We start from the raw sequence: 20,055 nt of genomic DNA, 5'->3' as shown, positions 1-20,055 counted from the left end.
GGCAGGGGACAGCCAGGGGCTGAGGAGATCCTGTGTCAGGCTGGTGGGTCTGGGGTCGGAACCCCACGCTGCTGTCCCCCCGGGGAGCAGGCTCCAGGGGAGCCACCCAGACCAGGGCCGGACTCCCCGCTCTGGAGAGGGCTGTTCGCTCAGCCCCAGCGGCGGCCCTGCCCCCCACCCCCTAGAGACCCGGGGTCCAGGGACCACTCGGCGCATGGGGTCCCGAAATGGAATCGAGGCTTCAAGGGCGACCAGGGGCCCGAGGAGGGAAGTGGCTTCAGGGGTTATGCCCGTCATGGGGTAGATGCCCCGCCCACACTCAGGAGCCCCTGGACCGCCAGCCCCTGAGGATGGGGTCTGAGGAGCCCCGGGGTGGGGGCCAGAAAGCCAGGCCCCATGCCCGCGGAGGAGGGTGGGACCCCACACTCCCATCCTGCATGAGCAGGGACGCCCCCCGTGCCCTGGCAAGCCCCAGAGCCCACCACCCTCACTGGAGCTGAGGCGAAAGGAACCCCCAGGAGTGAGGGGCCTTCACAGCCCAGGGCCAGTGTGCCCCCGGCCCCGCCTCACGGGCAGCGGGCAGTAAGAAGGGGCCAGGCTCCTTCCCAGCAGCCCCTGCGGCCTATTGGGACTAGGGGGTCTAAACCGGGGGGGGGGGGGGGAGCAGGGCCTGCACCAGGGAGCAGGGCGCCCGCCACCCCTCCCCCACGCCAGCCCAGCCGGAACTCGCAGGCCGAGCAAGAGGTCACTGCCTCCAGGGAGCCCACGCTGCATCACAAAGGAGCCCCGGAAGCCTGAAGCACTGTCCCCCGCCTGGACACCCTCCCCTGACCCAGCTGACCAGACCCAGCCCTCAGACACCTGCGCAGCAGCCGCCATCCTGAGCGGCCTGAGGTGAGCCCAGCCTGTCCCCTGCTGGCCAGCTCCCCTCTCAGCACCCCACGGGCGCCCGTGTTCAGGCCTTCCCCGGGGCAGGCCGGCGGGCATTTCACCTGTGGCTCACCCGTGCCTGGGCCAGGCAGGCCCCTCCCCCAGCACCGTCCCTCCGTAAGGGCCGTCCCCCCCCAGCAGCCTGGAGAGTCCTTGGCGTGTCTCCAGGACACAAGGCCCCCGCAGCCGCCCGCCTGCACTACCTCTTGGCACGTGGCTTCGTCCCGGGCCTCAGCGCCGGGCTCAGCGTTCATGCGGGCTCACACTTGTCATGTGAGGTCCCCGGAACTCAGCAGGGAGCCCCGACCCATAAGCGGGAGCTGCACTCGCCTAGCTGGGGCTCCACCCGCCCAGCCCGGCACGCACCGGCCATCCCTCGCTCGTCCGCTCATCCTGCAGATGTGGGCGACCCCTTTGGTGGGTGGCAGTGGGGTGCCAAGGACCAGACGGAGCCCTGCCTGGCACTGAGGTCCCCAGGCCAGAGAGCCACGGGCATGCGGGCTCTGTGCGGGCTGTGCCGGCTGCCGGCAGGACCAGGAGGGAGGGGGCGGCAGTGGGCCCTGGAGGGAGTAGCCCGAGGTCAGAGCAAGTCTGCGTGTGAGTGTGTGTGGTGCGCACGCCCGCTTGGGCGGGTCCCTGGGCGGGGACGCCCAGACAGGTTGGGCACGCCTGAGCCCCCTGCAGCGGGCCCCGTGTGGGCAGGAAGGTGCCCGCGCTCCCTGGCTGGCGTCACAGCGGGGGACAGGATGGCACCTCAGCTGCTGCATAACCCCCAGCCCGTGGGCGCAGGCGCACAGAGCCGCAGGCAACAGGCCCAGAGGCTGGACCCGGGCGGGGCAGGTGCTGAGTGTCCACACGGAGGCCCGAGGGCCCTGCACATGCACACAGCACAGGGACCACGTGTGTACACACGTGCACGCTCACACACTCACAGGCACTCACGCGCAGGGAGCTCGCTCAGGCCGAGTAGGTGTCAGTGCCCCGTCCCGGGCCGCGGCCTGCCCCTGACCCCGCAGTGGCTCCTGTATCCCTGGCAGCTGCCCACTGCCCAGCTGGCTTGAGAGGGGACCCCTGTCCTGCTGACGGGGCGTGGGGGGGACGGCAGGGCCTGTGGAGGGAGCGTGGAGGTGCCTCTGCCCGTCCGACGATGCTGTGTGGTCAGCACCACCTGGCCTGGGCTCCAGGCAGGGAAGGTGGGCGGCAGATCACAGCCCAGCACCCCCGCGTGAAGTCCTCAAGCAGGAGATCGGGCCTCCAGGGTCCCTGGGCCGACCCCAGGCTGTGATCTGGGGGCCGCAGACAGCCCTATGGGGAGCTGGCACAGGACAGGATGCCCGGGGTCAGCAGCCCGGCCTCCTGGGCACTCCCAGGCACACCCAGACCCCCAGAGCCTCTGGCCAGGAAGAGTAAACCCATATGCCCGGAATGGAGAGGGGGGCTGGACCCCCAAGCCCCCGGCACCGGCCTTCCAGCCTGGGGCAGGGCTGCAGCGGCCACCGGCCCCCCCCGCCTGCAGGCTGCCTTGGCCTTGGGGTGTCTCAGCCCTGCGCTCCTGTCTAGACTCGAGATGGGGGAGCCCGAAAGCCCGGTGGGGACGGTGGAGATCGCCGGCCTGTCGGGGCAGAAGCGCCGAGACTTTCTGGAGGGGGGGCTGCTGCTGCTGCTGCTGCTGCTGGCGGGGGCCCTGGTGGCCGTGGGGCTCCTCTACGCCCACGGCGGAGGTGAGTGAGGCCCCTCCCCCAGGCCCGCGCCGCGCCGCTCCCCTCCCGACCCGGGGTCCCCGAGCCCCCACCCGCAGCCTCGCTCCCGGCAGGGTCTGTGCTGCGGCCGGGGGCGGGGCACTGACCTGCGGGGCACAGCCCCTTCCAGAAGGCTCTGCGTGCGGTGCTGCGCGTCCTGCGGGCTCCGGGCTCCTAGCGCATAGCGCAGGCTGGGAACTCCAGGGAGTGCAGGCGCCCCGCCCCGCGGCACCCCTGCCCCTCGGCAGCCTCCCCCCCCCACCCCCCACCCCACCCCACCCCCGCGCGCGCAGCACGCCGCGGCGCAGCCGCAGAGCCCTCGCTGCGGACCTGGCCCCGCTGCATCGGACGCACCTGCAGCCTCCAGGGACCCTGCCCTGGGGACAGGAACTGCCGGGATAACCCTGGCAGCCCCTCGCCCCCCAAGGCCGGGTCCCAGAGCCGCAGGGTCCCAGGCCATCCGGCAGGCCGCCCCGCAGCCTCTGTATCCGCAAGACAGCGGTGGGCTGGGGTCCCAGGGGGCAAAGCCGGGGCTGCCCTGCAGGGACACCCCCAGGTTCCCCTCCTCTGTCTCCAGACAGGGGCGGAGGAGCTGGCACTGGCCCCTCTGGGGGTGCTCACATGCAGCCCCCCACAAATCCCAGCTGCCGCCCACGGCCCAGCCCCAGGGGTGGAACACGCCCCACCAGAGGGCTGGCGGGTGCCGGATCCCCATGCCCCCCCCACCCCGCCTAGTAGCAGGCCCGGGTGCTGGGGCTCCCCTCCACACTCAGCATCCGGGCCAGCTACTAGAACGTTCCCTCCACCCTCCCAGCATCCCGGGCAGGACTGAGTCTGGGGACCAGAGTGGGTGCTGCCTGCGGTTGTGAGGGGAGCCCCCCAGGGCAGCTCCTGCCAGCTGCTGTGGTCAGGACCCCCTCCTGCTCCTGGCCCCTTAGATCTGGGTGACTGCCCGCCAGGCCCCCTGGGGACCCCCAGAGGCCACCCCACCGCTGTCGGCCTCGGGCCTGGGGAGCTGCCACATGGCTTAGGTGCGGTGTTCCTTGGCTTCCGAGTATGTTCTCGTGTCCACTGTGCTTTTGGGTTAATTCATGAGCTATTTTGGTTTCCAGTGCACGGGGATTGTGTTGTGTTGCTGCCTTGCTCTGGCCGGCTCCCGGCGGGAGGCCGCGGTCCGAGTGGTTAGGAGCCGCGGTCCGAGGTGTTCGCTGCGGCGGCCGGGCTGAGCCGGCCTCTCCTACGCAGGGCGGGGTGGACGCGCCGCGGGCGGTGCCGCCGTGACTGTCGCGCAGACCCGGCCGTGGGTCTACATTGGTGCTTTTTGCATTTTCTTGTTCTTTAGATTGTTGAAAGCTGCGTGCCGGGGGCGGGGGGCGGGGGTCTCATGCAAGAGGCCGCCGGCTCCCCCCGTGGTGCGCCGAGCACCCATCACCCCTCTAAGGCCACACGGTGCCCACTCCGTTAGCCTGGCTGCCCCCGTCGGTCTCGCCCCTCCCGCTGCAGGTGCCTCTGCCTGAATCTGCGTCACACCTGCCGCCTGTCCTCTCTGCCCCGGCCCTGCGGCCCTGGCCCCACGGGCCCGCGGAGGCGTGGCCTTCACCCGGAGGTCTCGGCCTCTGTGGTCACTGTGGTCACCCCGGGTGGTCACTGAAATGGACTTTGTTTCTATCCTGTCCCTCTGGCTTCGTGAGCTGGTTCCCTCTGCTGCCCCCTGGGTTGGCTGCTCTCGCTGCCCCGGCAGCCGGGGTTCCCGTCTCTAGTGTCAGTGGTTAGCTCAGCCGTCTGCGTAAACGGCCGCTCTTTCGGAAGCTGTCGGTGAGTCTGTTCCAGAAAGTCAAGTGCTTTTGTGCAGCTCTCCGTGGCCGTGCAGTCCCAGGCCGGCACTGCTGTCCACCCAGGGGCTGGGGGAGGCGGGGGCACCTGTCTCTGCCAGTGCCATTGGTTGGAGGTGCCCCCCACCCCGGTCACTGTCCTGGACGCCTTCCTGCCGGACCGGGCACCTGACCTGGCATGTGGCCCTCCCCAGAGCCGTGGCCACCCTGGGCCGGGCCCCCTCGAGGGCCTGACACTCGCCCTGGCTGCGGACGCTTAGCAGGCAGTCAGCCCGGTCCCTGCGCCCCCCCCGCCCCGGCCCCGGCCCCGGCCCCCCGGCCCCGGCCCGGCCCGCGCTGCTGCATCAGGCCCTTCACTGTTCTCTGCCAAATCATTTTATTCGAGCCCGTCTTCATCCGGCTCAGACGTGCGCCCGGGCTGGTCGGACACCGCGGGAGGGACGCGGCCTGGGAGCCAGGTCAGGCCATGGCACCTGCGCCCCGGGCACGGCCCCCAGGGTGTCTGCCCATCTTCCGGGACGCACCCCAAACACAGTCCCGGGGTCGGCTGCACCCCAGCGTCTGCACGAGCCAGCACCGGGCTTCTCCCTGGCCAGGCCAGCGGGGGGCTCCGCCTCGGCAGTAAACGAGACATTTTGCTTATCTGAAAATGCATGTGGGGCTCAGCCATCCCCTCGAGGCTCTCGGGCCCTCTGCGGCCTGCTGCGGACCCCTCCCGCTGCCTCCTGGGCCGCTGTCTGCGCTCCTGCCCGAGGCATCTGGCCGGCTGGTCGGCTCCGGCGCCCGAGCACCCTTGAACCATTGACGCTGCCCGTCGGGGAAGGGGCCCCAGAGGCTCCAGCCCCACCCCACCCCCCGCGTCCTGACTGCATCTGTGCCGGGGTTCCTGGCTCTGGGCGCCCCCAGCCACTCCCTGTCTCTGACCACCTGCCCCGGTGCACCCCTTAGAGCCGCACCCCCCTTCGCTCCGCTACCCGACCTGACCCGTCAGGAGCTACATTCACTTTTAATTCCTAGAAATGAACGTCTGACTCTTCCCGCCGTGAACTTTTTAAAAGTGTCTTGTCCTCATCTTCGTGTCCCTTCTGCACCCCACACGCGGCCGCGTCCTCCTTGGCACCAGCGCTCCTGCCCCGCCAGCCCCCGCCCGCTCAGGGCCAAACAAGCGCCGTCCCCAGGACACCCGCCGCCTCCAAGCCCACTCAGAGCAGGGAGGCCCCCTCCACCTCGCCCCACTGGCTTGGGGGGTCACGGCACAGCCACGTGGAGAGGGGCGCCCCGGCCTGCAGTGGGCCCAGGCCGGGGCCACGGCGCTGTCACCCACACCTCCCGGACCACACGGCCCTGCCCACAGGCCCAGGCGCTGCCCTACGGCTGCCGCCTCCCGCCCGCAGCGCGTCTGCATCACCATCACCCGCGCCCGGGCGGGGCGTCGCCGGCCGAGGGGCTCCCTCTGGAGAAGGTGTTTGTTCCCATCGGGCCCTGGGGACGGACGGCCCAGCCCATGGCTGAAAACAAGCTTCTCACCTGGGGCTTCTGTGCCCGCAAAGCCACGGGGGGCCCGGAGGACACCCCCTCCCCGGCGCAGCCGGGCCCCCTCAGAGACAGCAACAGACCCAGCAGATCAAGGCCAACCTGAGGAGAACAAACCCCAGAAGAGACGTCAGCTGGCACGCGACAGAGGCCAGCGGCAGGCACAGCGCGCGGGCACCTGCTCCCCGGGAGCTGAAGGCCCCGCAGGGGCCAGGTGGGGGGTGCCTGCGTGGCGCCTGGCTGCGCTCCCCTGCGCCTGACCCCCATCCTGCCCCGCGTGGGCTGCCGGCTGCCTTTTCCCGCTCGCAAGATGGAGGATCCTGCCTGAGGACTCGGGGCTGGGACTGCAAACCCACGGCCAGGACGGGAGCCCACGGGCGGCCGAGTGGGGCACTGGGGGGGGGGCAGCGGGAGAAGGTGACCGTCCCGGCTGACCTCGAGCTGTGGCATCTGATGACCTCACCCCAGGGCCCCCCGGGAGGGGCCTGAGCAGGGCACGCTGAGCCAGGGCCTGGCGGCGTCCAGCGCAAAGGGGCGGAGCCTGCCCGGGCCCCGGGGTCTGTCCTGGGCATGGACAGGAGGGCGAGCCCGGAGGGGGCTGCTCCCTTCCTGGTGCTGTGCAGTCCTCCCGCCACGTCGGGGCCCTCGTGAGGACACGTGTCGGTCGTGTGGGCTCTGGCCTGACAGGACCCACGTCCCAGGCTAAGCACCTTGTGCTGGACAGAGGCCCGCGCGTTCACCCCAGGGCCTGGCCCTGGCCTCCTGGGGCGCCACGGTTCCTCCCGCTGCCCCGGGCGGGTGTCCGTCCCGCGGGAGCACTGCCGAGACCCGTCTGTGGTTCTCACTCGGGAGCTGCGGGCGACGGGCGGGCACGAGGCTGGAGCGGGCCGCGGCTCTCTGTCTCGCGCTGGCATGTGCGGGTTCGTGTCTTTCCCCAATTTTGAAAGCCCCGTGGGCGTCACCCCGCAAGGTCGCTCTGCCCAAGGTGTCGCGAGGCCGCTGGACGCGGACTGAATGGCGCAGGCCTCGTGCTGTTCCAGTTTGGGTGTTTGTTTGTTTGATCATTTTTAAATGTTTAGAATAGTTTTAATTGTGCAAAATTCTTGCAAAGATAGTACAGTAGCCCCCCCTTATTCCAGGGGTGTCTGAAACCACCGGGCTGGGTCCCCTCCAGCCAGGGTTAGCCCCAGGAGATGCCGAGGCTGCCCAGACAGTGCTCCCCTAGAGTGGGGGTGGGCGGGGGTGACAGCAGCTTCAGCACCGAGGGGACCCCTTCCCAAGGACACCTCTCCCCTGCACGAGCCTGCTGTCCCTCCCCGGCGGGCGCTGCAGCCGCCTGTCAGGCCTGGGTTCGGCCCAGGGCCCCAGGATAGAAGAGAGTCAGAGGGGGCTCCTCTGAGGGGAGGAGGTCTCCCCAGGAGGCCCTGGGCGCTGGCATGTGGGGCTGCCTCCCCTGCTCAGGCAGGTGCTGCTGGGGACCCCCCAATGTCAGCCCCCAGGCACCAGCCCTCACTGCAGGAGGAGGGGCCCAGGGCCCAGCCATGGGAAGCGGCCAGCACTGCCCCCCGCGCCCTGAGCACCCCAGGAGCTGGCGGCGGGGAGCTGAGTGCTGTGTTTCTCCCCAGGGAAGCAGCTGCCTCTCTTTTCTAGCCGGCTTTGCTTCTCAAAGGAAGAGAAGACCATTGTAAAACGAAAACCCCGAGGTAGCTGTGCCCCCACCCAGACAGCCCCCACATGGGGGGCTCAGAAATGGGGGCTCCTGGGGACCAGGCGCTCGGTAGAGGGCAGAGCTGTGGCCCGGCCAGGCCAGGCCAGGTCCACCGCACGGCAGGCCCAGGGTGTGCAGGGAGGACGGGGGGCGGGGCAGGGCAGGACTGGATGGAGGGGGTCGGGGGCAGGGACGCCGCGCTGCCTCCACTTTACACAACCGGGCACCCAAGGGGGGGGGGGGCTCGATGTGCAGAGAGGGCAGTGCCCGAGGAGCTGACCCCCCAGGGTGAGAGCTGGCCGGGCAGGGCGGCGGCCCAGGCTGGCTTCAGCGGTTCTGGCCCCGGGGACAGCTGCCGGGACGGGGGCCCCGAGAAAGCAGAGGGTGTAAAAGGGGTTCTCAGGTCACTGCAGGGGTCAAGCAAAAATGAGATTCAGCCGTACTTGAGACCCCCACCTGGCCGTGCTGGGAGCCCAGACCTCAGGCTGGACACCCAGCCCCGCCCACCCCTGCGAGCCTGCCCAGCTCCCCCGTGCCCCTGCCCCCCACGGCCCCCCGCGGGCTCACGCGCTCCTTGCCCGCAGCGGTCAGCCAGCCCAAGGACATGGAGGTCTGCACGACCCCCGGGTGCGTGATGGCAGGTAAGCCCCCCACGCCGTGCACGGCCCCCCACAAGCAGGAGCAGCTGCGGGAGGCAGGGCCCTCCGGGAGGCCACAGCCCAGGGCCGCCCCCCACGCCCCCTTCCTGCACCTGCAGAGAGGTCACCCCAGCAGACATCCTCTCGAGTTCTTTCCAGGAATTCGTCTCAACATGGGGACCCCATCTTGCTGGTGGCAGATACAAAAAGGGGGAAATGATGTGGAGAAAACTAGAGAACCCCGAAACGGGCTCGTCCTCCCCCTCAGGCGCAAGCAGCCGAGGTCCCGCCCCTGGAGGGCAGTCTGGGTGGGCGTCCGGACGTCCGGGTGGCCCTCGGCTGAGAACATGCACCGTCCCCACACCCTCGGGGCTCCAGAGGCCAGGCACCCCCTCAGCAGAAAACAGCCCCGTGGGGGGGCTGCCCTGCCCCCCTCCATGCCGTGTGAGCAGGGGGCTCGGCCCGGGCAGGCACCCCGCCCCCGGCCCCGGGCTCCAGTGTCCCGACTGCTCGGGTGGGGGTCAGGAGGGGCTGCAGGCCGGTGGCGGAGAAGTGTGCGCCGCCGGGGGCTCCGCGGGCCGACCCCGAGGGCACGCGGGGCGCGGGGCCACCGCCACGGGCCTGCCTCTCCGGCGCAGCCGCCAGGATCCTGCAGAACCTGGACCCGCAGGAGGACCCGTGCGAGGACTTCTACCAGTACGCCTGCGGGGGCTGGCTGCGGCGCCACGTCGTGCCCGAGACCAACTCCCGCTACAGCGTCTTCGACATCCTCCGCGACGAGCTGGAGGTCATCCTCAAAGGTGGGGGCCGCGCGGCCAGGCCCTCCCCACGCCCAGGCCGGCCCCCCTGCTCGGCCCGCGCTGCCCGCGCCTCTGCTCCGCCCGCAGGCGTGCTGGAGAACGCGTCCGCGGAGGACCGGCCGGCCGTGCGCAAGGCCAAGATGCTCTACCGCTCCTGCATGAACGAGAGTGAGCGCGCGGGCGGGCGGGCGGGCCCGGGACTCTCGCCAGCCTGGCCGGCCGCCGCGGCCCCGACCAGCTGCCTGGACCCCACTCACACCCTGAGCCCGCAGGGCCGCCGGGAGGGGGCGAGGGTGTGTGCGCGTGTGGCTGCGTGTGTGCCTTACCTGCTCGCGCACATGTGGCACGTGGGCAGGCGTGTACACGTGTCTTGCATGTGCACCGGGGAGGCACGCCCAGGTGTGGGGGGTGTATCTGTGTGCATCTGTGCGAGCGTGTGAGTACGTGCCTGTGTGCGTGTCTGGTGCATACATGGCTATGCACATGTGCGTGTGGGCAAGCGTGTGGGCAAGTGCGTGTGCATGTGTGTGGGTGTGCATGGGCTCCCCAGGCCCTCCCAAGGGGCGGCTGGGTGGGGCTTGGGCTGGGCACGGGCCCCTTCGGGGTCCAGTGAGTGACCCGCCCCCTCAGGTGTGATAGAGAAGCGAGACTCTCGGCCCCTGCTGGACATCATCGAGGCGATGGGCGGCTGGCCGGTGGCCATGGACAAGTGGAACGAGACGGAGGGTGAGGCCGGGCGGGCGGCCCTGGGCGGGGGCTCCTGGGCCACGTCGGGAGCTTCCACGCAGCCCCGCAAGGGGTGTCCTTCCCAGAGCCCTGGCAGGACCCTCTCCCGGACGCAGGTCCCAGGACCCCGCCCAGCCGGGGCTCCGTCTGGCGCACAGGCACACCGAGCAGCTGGCAGCGCCCGTGTGGTGCGGCTCTCAGGGGTGCCCGGGGGGCAGTCTGGGAGTCCCTGGTACCCAGGCCATGGTGTGCCGGCCCCCACGAGCTGGGCAGGGGCTGGGGGACCCAGAGGCCAGCTAGCGAATGACCCCCAGGCCCCAAGTGGGAGCTGGAGCAGCAGCTGGCCATGATGAACGCGCGGTTCAACCGGCGGGTGCTCATCGACCTCTTCATCTGGAACGACGACCAGAACTCCAGCCGCCACATCATCTACGTACGCGGGCGGCTCCGGCGCAGAGCGGGGAGGGGGCCGGGCCTGGGCGCCGGGACCCTGCCTCATGCCCAGAGACGGCCGGGACCCAACAGGAGGGCGGGAGCCTGGCCTCAGGGCACCCCTGGCCACAGCTAAAGGCCAGAGAGCCGGTGACGGCCTGACCCGCCTCCAGCCCGGCCGCCGCCCCCCGGAGGCCAGGGGCTCCAGCACTGACCCCGTCCAGGCCCGGGCGGGGGGAGCGGTGCGGCCTGCCGGCCAGGCTGTGGGGCCTCAGGCCCCCGCCGAGGGTCACCCTCTTGTCTCCAGATAGACCAGCCCTCCTTGGGCATGCCCTCCCGGGAGTACTATTTCAAAGAGGGCAGCAACCAGAAGGTGAGTTGGGGCCTCGCCGCCAGGCGGACCCGGGCCCCGGCCTCCCCACCTGCCCCGCCCGTGGCCCTGCTCTCCCGCGTGTCCCGGGGCGCCGCTCCCCACAGCTGGCCCCGTGACCCGCTGAGCGCTGGGCCTCAGGCGGTGTGACCTGCCGCGTCGCTGTCCCCATTGAGGGGGCGTCCACAAGGCCCACACGGCCCCCTGCCACACTGTCCCGTCACTGCTGAGAGACCTGGCCGGGGCGCCGGGGCCCGGGGACGACACCCTGGCCTCCTGCCTCTGGTCAGGAGAGGGGAGCCAGGAGCCGAGCTGCGGCCAGAGGGCAGGAGGCCGGGTGGGGCCCGCGGGGTGGGGAGGGGTCAGGAAGGAGGACAAGGAGCAGGTGGGCCACAGGGGAGGTGTGCGGGGGCCCCGGGCCGTAGGGAGCTCCGGGGCCAGAGCTAGGCCGCTGCTCCAGGAGGGAAGGGAACGAGGCCCAGGGAGGGGCGGGGGGGCTGGAAGAACCCCAGGGGCCCCAGGGCTCAGGCCCCCGCCCCGGGTCAGGCCAGCAGCTGTGACCAAGACTGCCCGGGGCGTCGGCCCAGCCTGATGCCAGGTCAGGGGAGGAGCATCCGCTGTCCCCGCAGAGGCCCGCCCCTCCCAGGACGCGCAGGAGAGGGCACCCCCAGGAGGGAAGGCGCCTCGGGGCCCTCGGGCCTGGACGAGTCTGGCCAGGACAGCTCACCTTGACCGCACCCAGCGGCCCTGGTCTCTGCTGAGCACCTGCTGTGCCCGGCGCGTCCAGGCGTCCCGCAGCCGTAGACTGGGTCTCTCAGCCCCCCGAATGTTCGGAGATGGGGTTACGCAGCCGAAGGGAGGGGGTGGGGGCCTCGGGGCGGCCCAACCGCAGGTCTGAGGCAGACACAGGGCCCTGGGAGCCACGCCCCTCGGCAGGCTGCTTCAGAGAGTGTGGACGCACGGGGGCCTGGCCTGGGGGGCAGTCTGGCTGTCCCCGCAAGGGCTCTCCCGCCGCCTGCAGCTGCCGTCCGCCCCGGGGTGAATGGGGCCCGCCCTCGTGCCCCCAGTCCAGTCCCACGGCGGGGCGGGGCCAGCTGGTGGGGGCCGCCGCTGCAGCCTGCCACCCGGCCAGGTGCGGGACGCCTACCTGCAGTTCATGACGTCGGTGGCCACCATGGTGCGGAAGGACGCACGCCTGCCGGCCAGCCGGCAGCTGGTGCGCGAGGACATGGTGCGGGTGCTGGAGCTGGAGACGCAGCTGGCCAACGTGAGGCGCGCCCCGGGCTCGGGCGGGCGGGGCGGCCAGGACCTCCCGCGACCCCTGCTTCGGTCAGGCCACCGTCCCCCAGGAGGAGCGGCATGACGTCACGGCCCTGTACCACCGGATGAGCCTGGAGGAGCTCCAGGACAAGTTCGGCCTGAAGGTGAGGCCTGGCCCCGCCCTGGCTGGGGGCGGGGGCGCTCAGCCCGCCTCGCCGCTGCGGCCCTGTCCTCGGAGACCGGCCGGCGGGTCCCGGAGCCGCTTTCCCGCCAGGGAAGCAGGTTAACGGGCTGTTCGCGGCGGCCACCGGTGCCCGGGCGCTGGCTCCACCCCAGGGCCCGCAGGAGCCGACGGCTCTGGCACCAGGTTTTGAGAAGGAGCTCGGTGCAGGGGAACTGGCGGGGCGGGAGGGGCAGCAGCTCGGCCCCCGTCGGGAAAGGGGTGGGGGAGCATGGTGAGAGCTCAGGAGGCCAGGGTATTAGGGACTTGCAGGCCGGGGCGAAGAAGCCGGGTCTGAGCGAGGCTCCCTGGCCAGTGCTCCGGGCAGGCGTCCCCTCGCTGGCCGCCTCCCGCCCCCTCGGAGGCAGCGCTCGGCTCTGGCCAGCCTGGAGCTTGGCTCCCACCTGGGGGTGGGGGGTGCCGCTGGCAGCCAAGCGCCTCTGTGAGAAGCAGCAGCGTCTGCTCTGCGTCGGAAGGGGCTGGAACTCCGCTTCATCTCTGCATCCGTGGCAGTGACCGAGGCTGCCTGGCATTCGCTCTCCTTGCAATGCCCTTACTGTGGCAGCAGGGTTACTCCTGGCTCACAGCCCGAGTGGACGGCGGCTGTGCTCCTCAGACGCCGGCCGGGTCCCCCGGAAAAGCCAGTGGGTCTGGCCGCCCCGTATCCTGATGCTGAGCGCGCGCCTTCCCTCCTCGCTGGAACAGTCTTGGGGGCTGGGCTTCCCGGGGCCCGGAACTCTGTGCCTCCCCTTTACCCGCCGGCTTCCTCCCCCAGGGGTTTAACTGGACCCTGTTCATCCAGTCCATACTGTCCTCCGTCAAAATCAAGCTGCTGCCCGAGGAAGAAGTGGTGGTCTACGGCGTCCCCTACCTCAGGAACCTGGAGAACATCATCGACGTCTTCCCCTCCAGGTGAGCCCAGCAAGGCCCGCGGGCCTCGCCTGCCTGCCCCTCCCGTCCCTGTCCCTCGGTCCCCCTCTCCACTCTGCGGTGGCCCTTGGCCCTCTCCTCTGAAGTGAGAGGGGCGTGAGGGCGGGATTTCCAGGCGGAGGAGCTGGGCCTTAGAGGTGTCAGCCCGCCCCGAGCATATCAGAGCGCAGGGCAGGCCAGACGGCCCCTCGGGGCTGCCTCTGACACGTCCTCTGCCCCCGAACCCCTCCGTGGGGCGGGCCGATGGCCTGGCCCGTGCGCTGTGCTCCCTCCCCGGCCCGCCTGTTCTGTGCTCTGCCCCGCCGCCCGCAGGACCTTGCAGAACTACCTGGTGTGGCGCCTGGTGCTGGACCGCATCAACAGCCTGAGCCAGCGCTTCAAGGATGCCCGCGCCAGCTACCGCAAGGTGAGGGGACCCCGGGGCTCCTGCCCGCCCGCGCTCGCGCAGCCCTGTAGACCGCAAGCTCCTGCTGAGGGCCTGGCTCCAGCATCCACCCGGATGAACCCTGAGGCCCCGGCCTCCCGGGTGGTCAGACCATAGCTTACTGGACCAGCGGGAGCCCGCGTTCAAAACCAGCCAGCAGGACAGGTGCAGGAGCCGATGCTGAAACCTGAAGGCGGGGAGGCCCAGGCGCTCAGGAGCAGGGACGCCGGCCGGGAGGCAGATACGGCCGGTGCCGGTGCAGAGGCCCTGAGGCCGGGACGCCAGGGCCACGCGGGAGGCGGGTGCCGTCCGGGCAGGGCCCGATTGCATTTGACGGCTGCTTGTGTGGTGATCCTGGCTGCAGGGGGCAGGGGAGGGGGCAGAGTGTGGTCTCCTTAGCTGCCCTGGGACAATGACCAGGACGTGCAGGCGACAGGGTGGCCGCCCTCCAGGTGGGGGTGAGCTTTTGGGTCAGGGCACGCCCGAGTATTGGCGGCAGGAATCTGTGGGGCGACATGTTTCCATCGTGTGCCTCTGCAGACGAGCAGACAGGCCCATCCCCACTCTGCTAATGGGAAAACGAGGGCCCAGGGGAGCTAGCGGCTCCCGGTCAAGCTGGACATGCCCCGGGGCCTGCTCTGGGGTCAGTGCCAGCCTGTGCTGTGCTGGGGGGAGGAGGCTGTTGTCCTTAAGGGCAGAGTCCTGCCAGGACCCTGCCAGGAGCTTGGGGCCAAGCCGTGCCCACCAGCACCCCAGAGCAGCAGCCCAGCTCCCAGCCTGGACTGGAGCCCTCCCCTTAAAACTGCACCCCCTGTCCCCCCACCCACGACCAGCATCCAAAGGTCAGTCTCGCTTCATCCCGTGTCCTCCCTGGGCACCCAAAGTCAAGGCAGGGAAGTGGGTTTGGTAAATGCGGGGGAGGGGTGATGGACGGAGGACGGTGGGTAGGGGATGGGGGACAGGTGGAGGGTGGAGGGTGGACGGAGGACGGGGGTGTGGGTGGGGGATGGGGGGCCGGCGGATGAGCGGGGACCCCCGCAGGCGCTGTACGGCACCACGGTGGAGGAGGTGCGCTGGCGGGAGTGCGTCAGCTACGTCAACAGCAACATGGAGAGCGCCGTGGGCTCCCTCTACGTCAAGGAGGCCTTTTCGGGAGAGAGCAAGAACGTGGTGGGTGCCCGGCCCTGGCGCAGCCCGGGGGCGGCGGGGGCGGGGCGGCCTGCACGGGGGCCAGGGGAGGGCCCTGCCCCCCGCAGCAGCGCATGCACTGGGGGGCACGTCTGCTTCTGCCTGGTCACGCGGGGAGCCGGGGAGGCCCCGCTCCGGGAACGGGTCTGAGCTGCACGTCGGGGCGGGGCAGCGGGCGGGGGCGGGGCTGAGCCTGTGCCCCCAGGTGCGCGAGCTCATCAACAAGGTGCGCGCCGTGTTCGTGGAGACCCTGGACGAGCTGGGCTGGATGGACGAGGAGTCCAAGCGGAGGGCCCAGGAGAAGGTGGGCGAGGGGCGGGCGCCGGGCACCCAGGGTGGGGGCTGGGCCATCCCCGTCACACCCACGTTAGAGGCAAGGGAGAGGCTGGCGGCGGCTGGGGGAGGGGGCAGAGGAGCCGGCGCCAGTCCTGGGGTCGTGGGAGCCCCCGGCCACGGGACTGGGCGCCTGCAGCGAGGGCAGTGAGGGCCCGGCCGGCCTCCAGCGGGCTGGCAGAGGGCAGCCTCCGGGCGCTCCGGCCCCGCCCTGGGCACCAATGCCTCTGCCTCTGGCCCCGCCAGCCTCCGGCAGCCCGCGAGGAGGCGGGTCCCAGCCCACACGGCGGGGGGTCCAGAGCCAGGTCGCCCGGGGGCCGGGCCAGACCACCCCCTTCTTCCCCAGGCCCTGAACATCCGGGAGCAGATCGGGTACCCCGACTACATCCTGGAGGAGGGCAACAAGCACCTGGACGAGGAGTATTCCAACGTGCGCCCCCAGATCCACGCCTGCCCCGCCGCCCGAGCAGCCCCAGGGACCACGGGCCCCCATTACCCGGGTGGGGTGCTCTGGAGCCCCCTCGCCACGCACGGTGACCCCAGCGTCCGCCGTTACGGAGGGGAGCCTGAGCCCCGGAGGACGGAACAGCTGGCGCAGGCCAGGCCCCCCCAGCCCAGGGCGCCCCGAGTCCCCCGGGCCATTCTGCCTGCCCCACCCTGACCCCCGCCCTGACCCCACCCTGACCCCCGCCCTGACCCCCACCCTGACCCCCGCCCGCGCCCAGCGTGGCCGCCCCTCCCGCCCCTCCGCAGCTGAACTTCTCGGAGGACATGTACTTCGAGAACGGCCTGCAGAACCTCAAGGCCAGCGCCCAGCGCAGCCTCAAGAAGCTGCGGGAGAAGGTGGACCAGCACCTGTGAGCGGCCGCGGGGCGCGGGCGGCGGGGGTGGGTGGGCTCTGGCTCACCCCCCCATTCCCCACCCCCCAACCCCCCCACCGTCCCGGGCATCAGGGTGGGCTGCCGGCCGGGCCCCCCGACTGACCGTCTCTCCCAGCTGGATCATCGGGGCCGCCGTGGTGAACGCCTTCTACTCCCCGAACAGAAACCAGATCGGTACGTCCAGCCCTGCCCCCCGCCCCCCCCCAGCGCCTGAGGTGACCCCACCCCTCCTCCTGGGCACCCCAGCCTGCTCCCGGAAGAAGAGCGGGGGCCACCTCCCCCACCCAGGAGCCTCACTCCCTCACCCCTGCGGGAGGCGCTGCTCTGCGTCCCTGGGCGGGTCAGGAGTTTGGGGGTGCCGCAGAGGCCCCGTCCCGAAGGCAGCAGAGTGTGGACAGAGCCTGGACCTGAGTCCTGGATCTCCCCGCAGCCCCTCGGCCTCAGTTTACTCATCTGTAAAATGGGGTCACGCCCACTGCCTCCTGCACTGGACCCAAAGGTCCTGGCTCCCGGGAGGCGTGCGGGCTCACAGCGCGTCCTCTGCCCCCCAGTGTTCCCCGCCGGGATCCTCCAGCCCCCCTTCTTTAGCAAGGAGCAGCCGCAGGCCTTGAACTTCGGGGGCATCGGGATGGTGATCGGCCACGAGATCACCCACGGCTTTGACGACAACGGTAGGGGCCGCCCCGGGTCAGAGCGCCCCTCCGGGTCGCGCGCACCCCTCGAGCAGCAGCCCCGAGGGGACCGCGGGCCAGGTGGGGCCGCGGGGCAAGAGGGGGGCCGGGCCGGAGCCGCGGACCGGCCGGCAGCCCCTGCCCCCCCGCAGGCCGCAACTTCGACAAGGACGGCAACATGCTGGACTGGTGGAGCAACTTCTCGGCGCGGCACTTCCGGAAGCAGTCGGAGTGCATGGTCTACCAGTACGGGAACTACTCCTGGGACCTGGCCGACGACCAGAACGTGAGCCGGCCGCCCGCGGGGGGTGGGTGGGGGCTGAGGGGCGCTGGGGTGCCCACCCGAGCACCGCCATCCCCGCCCTGTGTGCAGGTGAACGGGTTCAGCACTCTCGGGGAGAACATCGCGGACAACGGCGGGGTGCGGCAGGCCTACAAGGTGGGTCCCCGCAGGCCCGAGCAGGTGGGGAGGAGCAACCGGACTAGGTGGGGGCCGCACCCCGCGAGGCTGGCCTGGAGCCACCGTCCACCCGCACTGGCAGCGGCCCCGAGCCTGCCCGGCGGGAGGTGGACGCCCGCGTCACGGCCCGCATTGGCCGTGACCCCCACGGGGCCCCCACGGAGGGACCAAGTCCCAGCGCCGACGAGGCGGGCCCGGCGAGGCCCCACAGAGTGTCGGTAGTTGGGGGGCGCCGGAAGCCAGGGCGGCCCAGCACGCTCACGCCCGCAGGCTTACCTCAAGTGGACGGCCGAGGGCGGCAAGGACCGGCAGCTGCCGGGGCTGGAGCTCACCTACGACCAGCTGTTCTTCATCAACTACGCCCAGGTAGGGTCGCCCGCCCGCCCGCGGCCCGCGCAGCTTTGCCCCTTGGTGCGCTGCCCGCGGCCAGCGGCCGGGCCTGAGCTAGGCCTGCAGGGCTTCCCGGGCCGGGCCCGGCGCAGGCTCAGAGGGAGGCGTGCGGGGGCTCCTGCGGGCTTGGGCCCGCCCCCGCCACAGCGCAGCTGGAGCCTGAGCCTCTGTGCCCAAAGGAGACCGCGCCCCCTCTGCCACCCCTGCCAGCCTGCCCCCCTGGGCCGAGGTCTCCAGCACCCCCCCACCCCCAGGCCCACCCTGCCCCGTCCCACAGCCACGCCCCTGTGGCCCGCAGGTGTGGTGCGGGTCCTACCGGCCCGAGTTCGCCGTCCAGTCCATCAAGACCGATGTCCACAGCCCCCTGAAGTACAGGCAAGTGGCCCCTGTGCCCGCCCCGGTCCGCGCCCGCCCTGGTCCGCGCCGGCTCAGGCCCCTCCGCCCGCTTGCAGGGTGCTGGGCTCGCTGCAGAACTTAGCCGCCTTCGCCGACGCGTTCCAGTGCGCCCAGGGCACCCCCATGCACCCGCACGAGCGATGCCGCATCTGGTAGCCAAGGCCGAGCCGCGCTGGGCGGCCCTCACCGTCGCCCCGAGCCCCCCGTCCGCTCGGAAACCGCAGCGGCGGGGTCCCGGCGTGCGCCTGGCCCGGCCTCCTGACCGGCCACCCGGGGTGAGCGAGCGGCGCCAGCCGCGCCCCCCGCCCCGCGCGCGAGGGTCCAGGCCGCCCCATCCACGCAGCCCCGCGGACGCGCCGACTCCTCCGCCCACGCTCCAGAGCGCGTCCGCGCCCGATGTCCAGAGCCTCCGACTCGAGCCAAGTAAACACGTCAAGGATCCGCCGCCTGGCCTGTGTCTCGCGCGGAGGACAGAGGCGGAGGGCCGGGCGGGGAGGGCCGGCTCTGCCCAGGGCTGCAGCTGGCCGCGCCGCCCGCTGCGGGCCTTGGGCGAAACAGGCCAAGTGGGGGCGAGAAGGGCTCCGGGGAGAGGGAGCACCTCACAGGCCCCCCAGGTGTTCGTGCGGGTGACGCGGTGACCAGAGGTCCCCCAATGCCCGTCCTTCGGCACCGAGGGCAGGTGGGGGACGGAGCTGAGGCCCCGCGGTGGGGCGGGGCTGGCTGCCCCTGGCCCTGGTCACTGGGCGCGCAGGGTCAAGTGCAGGGCGACGAGGGCGGCCACCCTGAGCGGCGGGGCGCGGAGGCCCGCTGGGGGCCAGGCCAGGGGCGGTGGGGTGCCAGGCCCGCTCAGGCCGGGAGCCCCAAGGGGGTGTCAGCTCTGGGCCTGTTAGGCTTGAGGTGCCTGGCACGTCCCTCAGGGAGGTGTAGGGAGCAGGACGTGCCCGCTTGGCCAAGACGCCCAGCAGCCCCGGCAAGGAGCTAGGGCGTCCTCGCCCCGCCCCACGCCAGCCTCTCCCTAACGGCCTGACGCCCGCCAGGCCCCAACTCCAGGCCTGGCTCCCCCGGGGTCCTGAGGGATTCCCCACCCTGCAGGGACGCACCCCCGGAACAGCTCCTCCCCGAGGGGCCCGCCTGCCCTGCCCGGGCCCCACAGCCACGGGCTCCGAGCCAAGGAAGAAACGCTGGCTGGGAACCAAGGTTTAATGCCCAGTGCTGCCCACAGGCCAGGCTGAGGTCAGCGCCTGGCGCAGAGACTGGGGGGCCGGTTCCTTGCGTCCAGCTCCAGGGCAGCAGCTGCCGCCAGGTCCTCGGGCCTTCACCTGGCGCACGACTCCTCATGACACAGCAGAGAGCGGGTGTCGGGCAGCCACACGCCCCGGGGTGCTGGGCCTCCCACGGCCGAGGGGCGGGATGGCTGGACAGGATGCGAGGAGGCCACTGCCCCACCTCCTCTCTGAGAGGGCCCCGCGGGCCGCCCGCCCCGCCCTCGCCGCTGCCCCTCCGAGGCGCTGGCAGGACACGGCCCCGCCACGAGCACACGGGCCTGGAGCCTGCGGGTCCAGCTCAGCACCCGGCAGGACGAGCGCTCGTCCCGGGGGTTGGGGGGTACCGGGCAGTGCCCACCCAGGCCCCAGCTCACCGGGGCGGCTCGCGGGCGGGGACCTCCGCGGAGATGCCCAGGGCCTGCAGGATGCGCTCCTGGGGCCCGTAGTCGCCCGGGGACTTCTGGACAAAGTGCAGCAGCACCTCGTCTCCACCCGCGGCGGGGGCAGTGGGCGGGGGCCCGCGTGCCAGGAGGGCAACCCTGACCCCACCACCCAGGTCGGAGGAGAGAGAGCCGATCTGGCCGTTCTGGCCACGCGTCCAGCCAAGCCAGGTGCAGGGCGGGGCCTCGGGGCCTCGGCGAGACAGACTGACCTTGGGGGGGGAAGGGAGGGTCTCCAGCTTCCGCAGCCCCCGTCCTGCCCACCTTTGGTGACCGCCAGCAGCCCCCCGCTCTGCAGCAGGTCCCCAGACAGGTCCCCCTGGAGTGGGGAGCCCAGCTCAGCCCCGGACAGCGCCCCCCGCACTCCCGCCCCCGGGCCGGCCCGCCCTGGCCTCACAAGCCTTGGCAGCCACATGGCGCGCGGGCCTCCCAGGGCGCGGGCTGGGCACTCAGGCTGCTGCCCCTGCAGGGAGACGGCGCCTCCCGCGC

At 71.8% G+C, this 20,055-nt stretch overlaps 1 protein-coding gene across 2 annotated transcripts; it reads left to right on the top strand.

Annotated features, from left to right (window-relative positions):
* The first annotated feature begins 707 nt into the window (after window positions 1-707).
* MMEL1 (membrane metalloendopeptidase like 1) lies at window positions 708-18,058 on the top strand. Of its 2 annotated transcripts, none has more exons than XM_037500145.2 (24): window positions 708-894; window positions 2,491-2,651; window positions 7,660-7,737; window positions 8,327-8,383; window positions 9,019-9,180; window positions 9,268-9,348; window positions 9,811-9,906; window positions 10,221-10,339; window positions 10,646-10,711; window positions 11,862-11,975; window positions 12,043-12,132; window positions 12,964-13,100; window positions 13,431-13,524; window positions 14,584-14,712; window positions 14,936-15,034; window positions 15,410-15,493; window positions 15,817-15,920; window positions 16,060-16,118; window positions 16,496-16,615; window positions 16,768-16,901; window positions 16,989-17,054; window positions 17,346-17,441; window positions 17,764-17,840; window positions 17,918-18,058. In XM_037500145.2, exons 2-24 carry the CDS (start codon window positions 2,498-2,500, stop codon window positions 18,015-18,017), a joined length of 2,316 nt encoding a protein of 771 aa, XP_037356042.1. In that variant the 5' UTR covers window positions 708-894; window positions 2,491-2,497; the 3' UTR covers window positions 18,018-18,058. The 2 variants fall into 2 exon arrangements, with proteins under 2 accessions (XP_037356042.1, XP_037356041.1); XM_037500144.2 differs by having other exon boundaries at window positions 11,841-11,975.
* The last annotated feature ends 1,997 nt before the right edge of the window (window positions 18,059-20,055 follow it).

The sequence above is a fragment of the Talpa occidentalis genome, unplaced genomic scaffold, assembly GCF_014898055.3.
Source record: "Talpa occidentalis isolate TD23 unplaced genomic scaffold, MPIMG_talOcc4v2.1 talOcc4.9, whole genome shotgun sequence".
In the NCBI taxonomy this organism is placed as follows: Eukaryota; Metazoa; Chordata; class Mammalia; order Eulipotyphla; family Talpidae; genus Talpa; species Talpa occidentalis.
The sequence above is the reverse complement of the archived record's forward strand: the minus strand, read 5'-3'. Positions and strand labels throughout refer to the sequence as shown.

Bases quoted from the DNA above. Each gene is read 5' to 3' on its own strand.
- MMEL1 (XM_037500144.2), top strand. From the start codon at position 2,498: ATGGGGGAGCCCGAAAGCCCGGTGGGGACGGTGGAGATCGCCGGCCTG. The intron at 8,384-9,018 runs GTAAGCCCCCCA...TCTCCGGCGCAG, and splicing joins CCCCGGGTGCGTGATGGCAG to CCGCCAGGATCCTGCAGAAC. The intron at 11,976-12,042 runs GTGAGGCGCGCC...TGCTTCGGTCAG, and splicing joins TGGAGACGCAGCTGGCCAAC to GCCACCGTCCCCCAGGAGGA.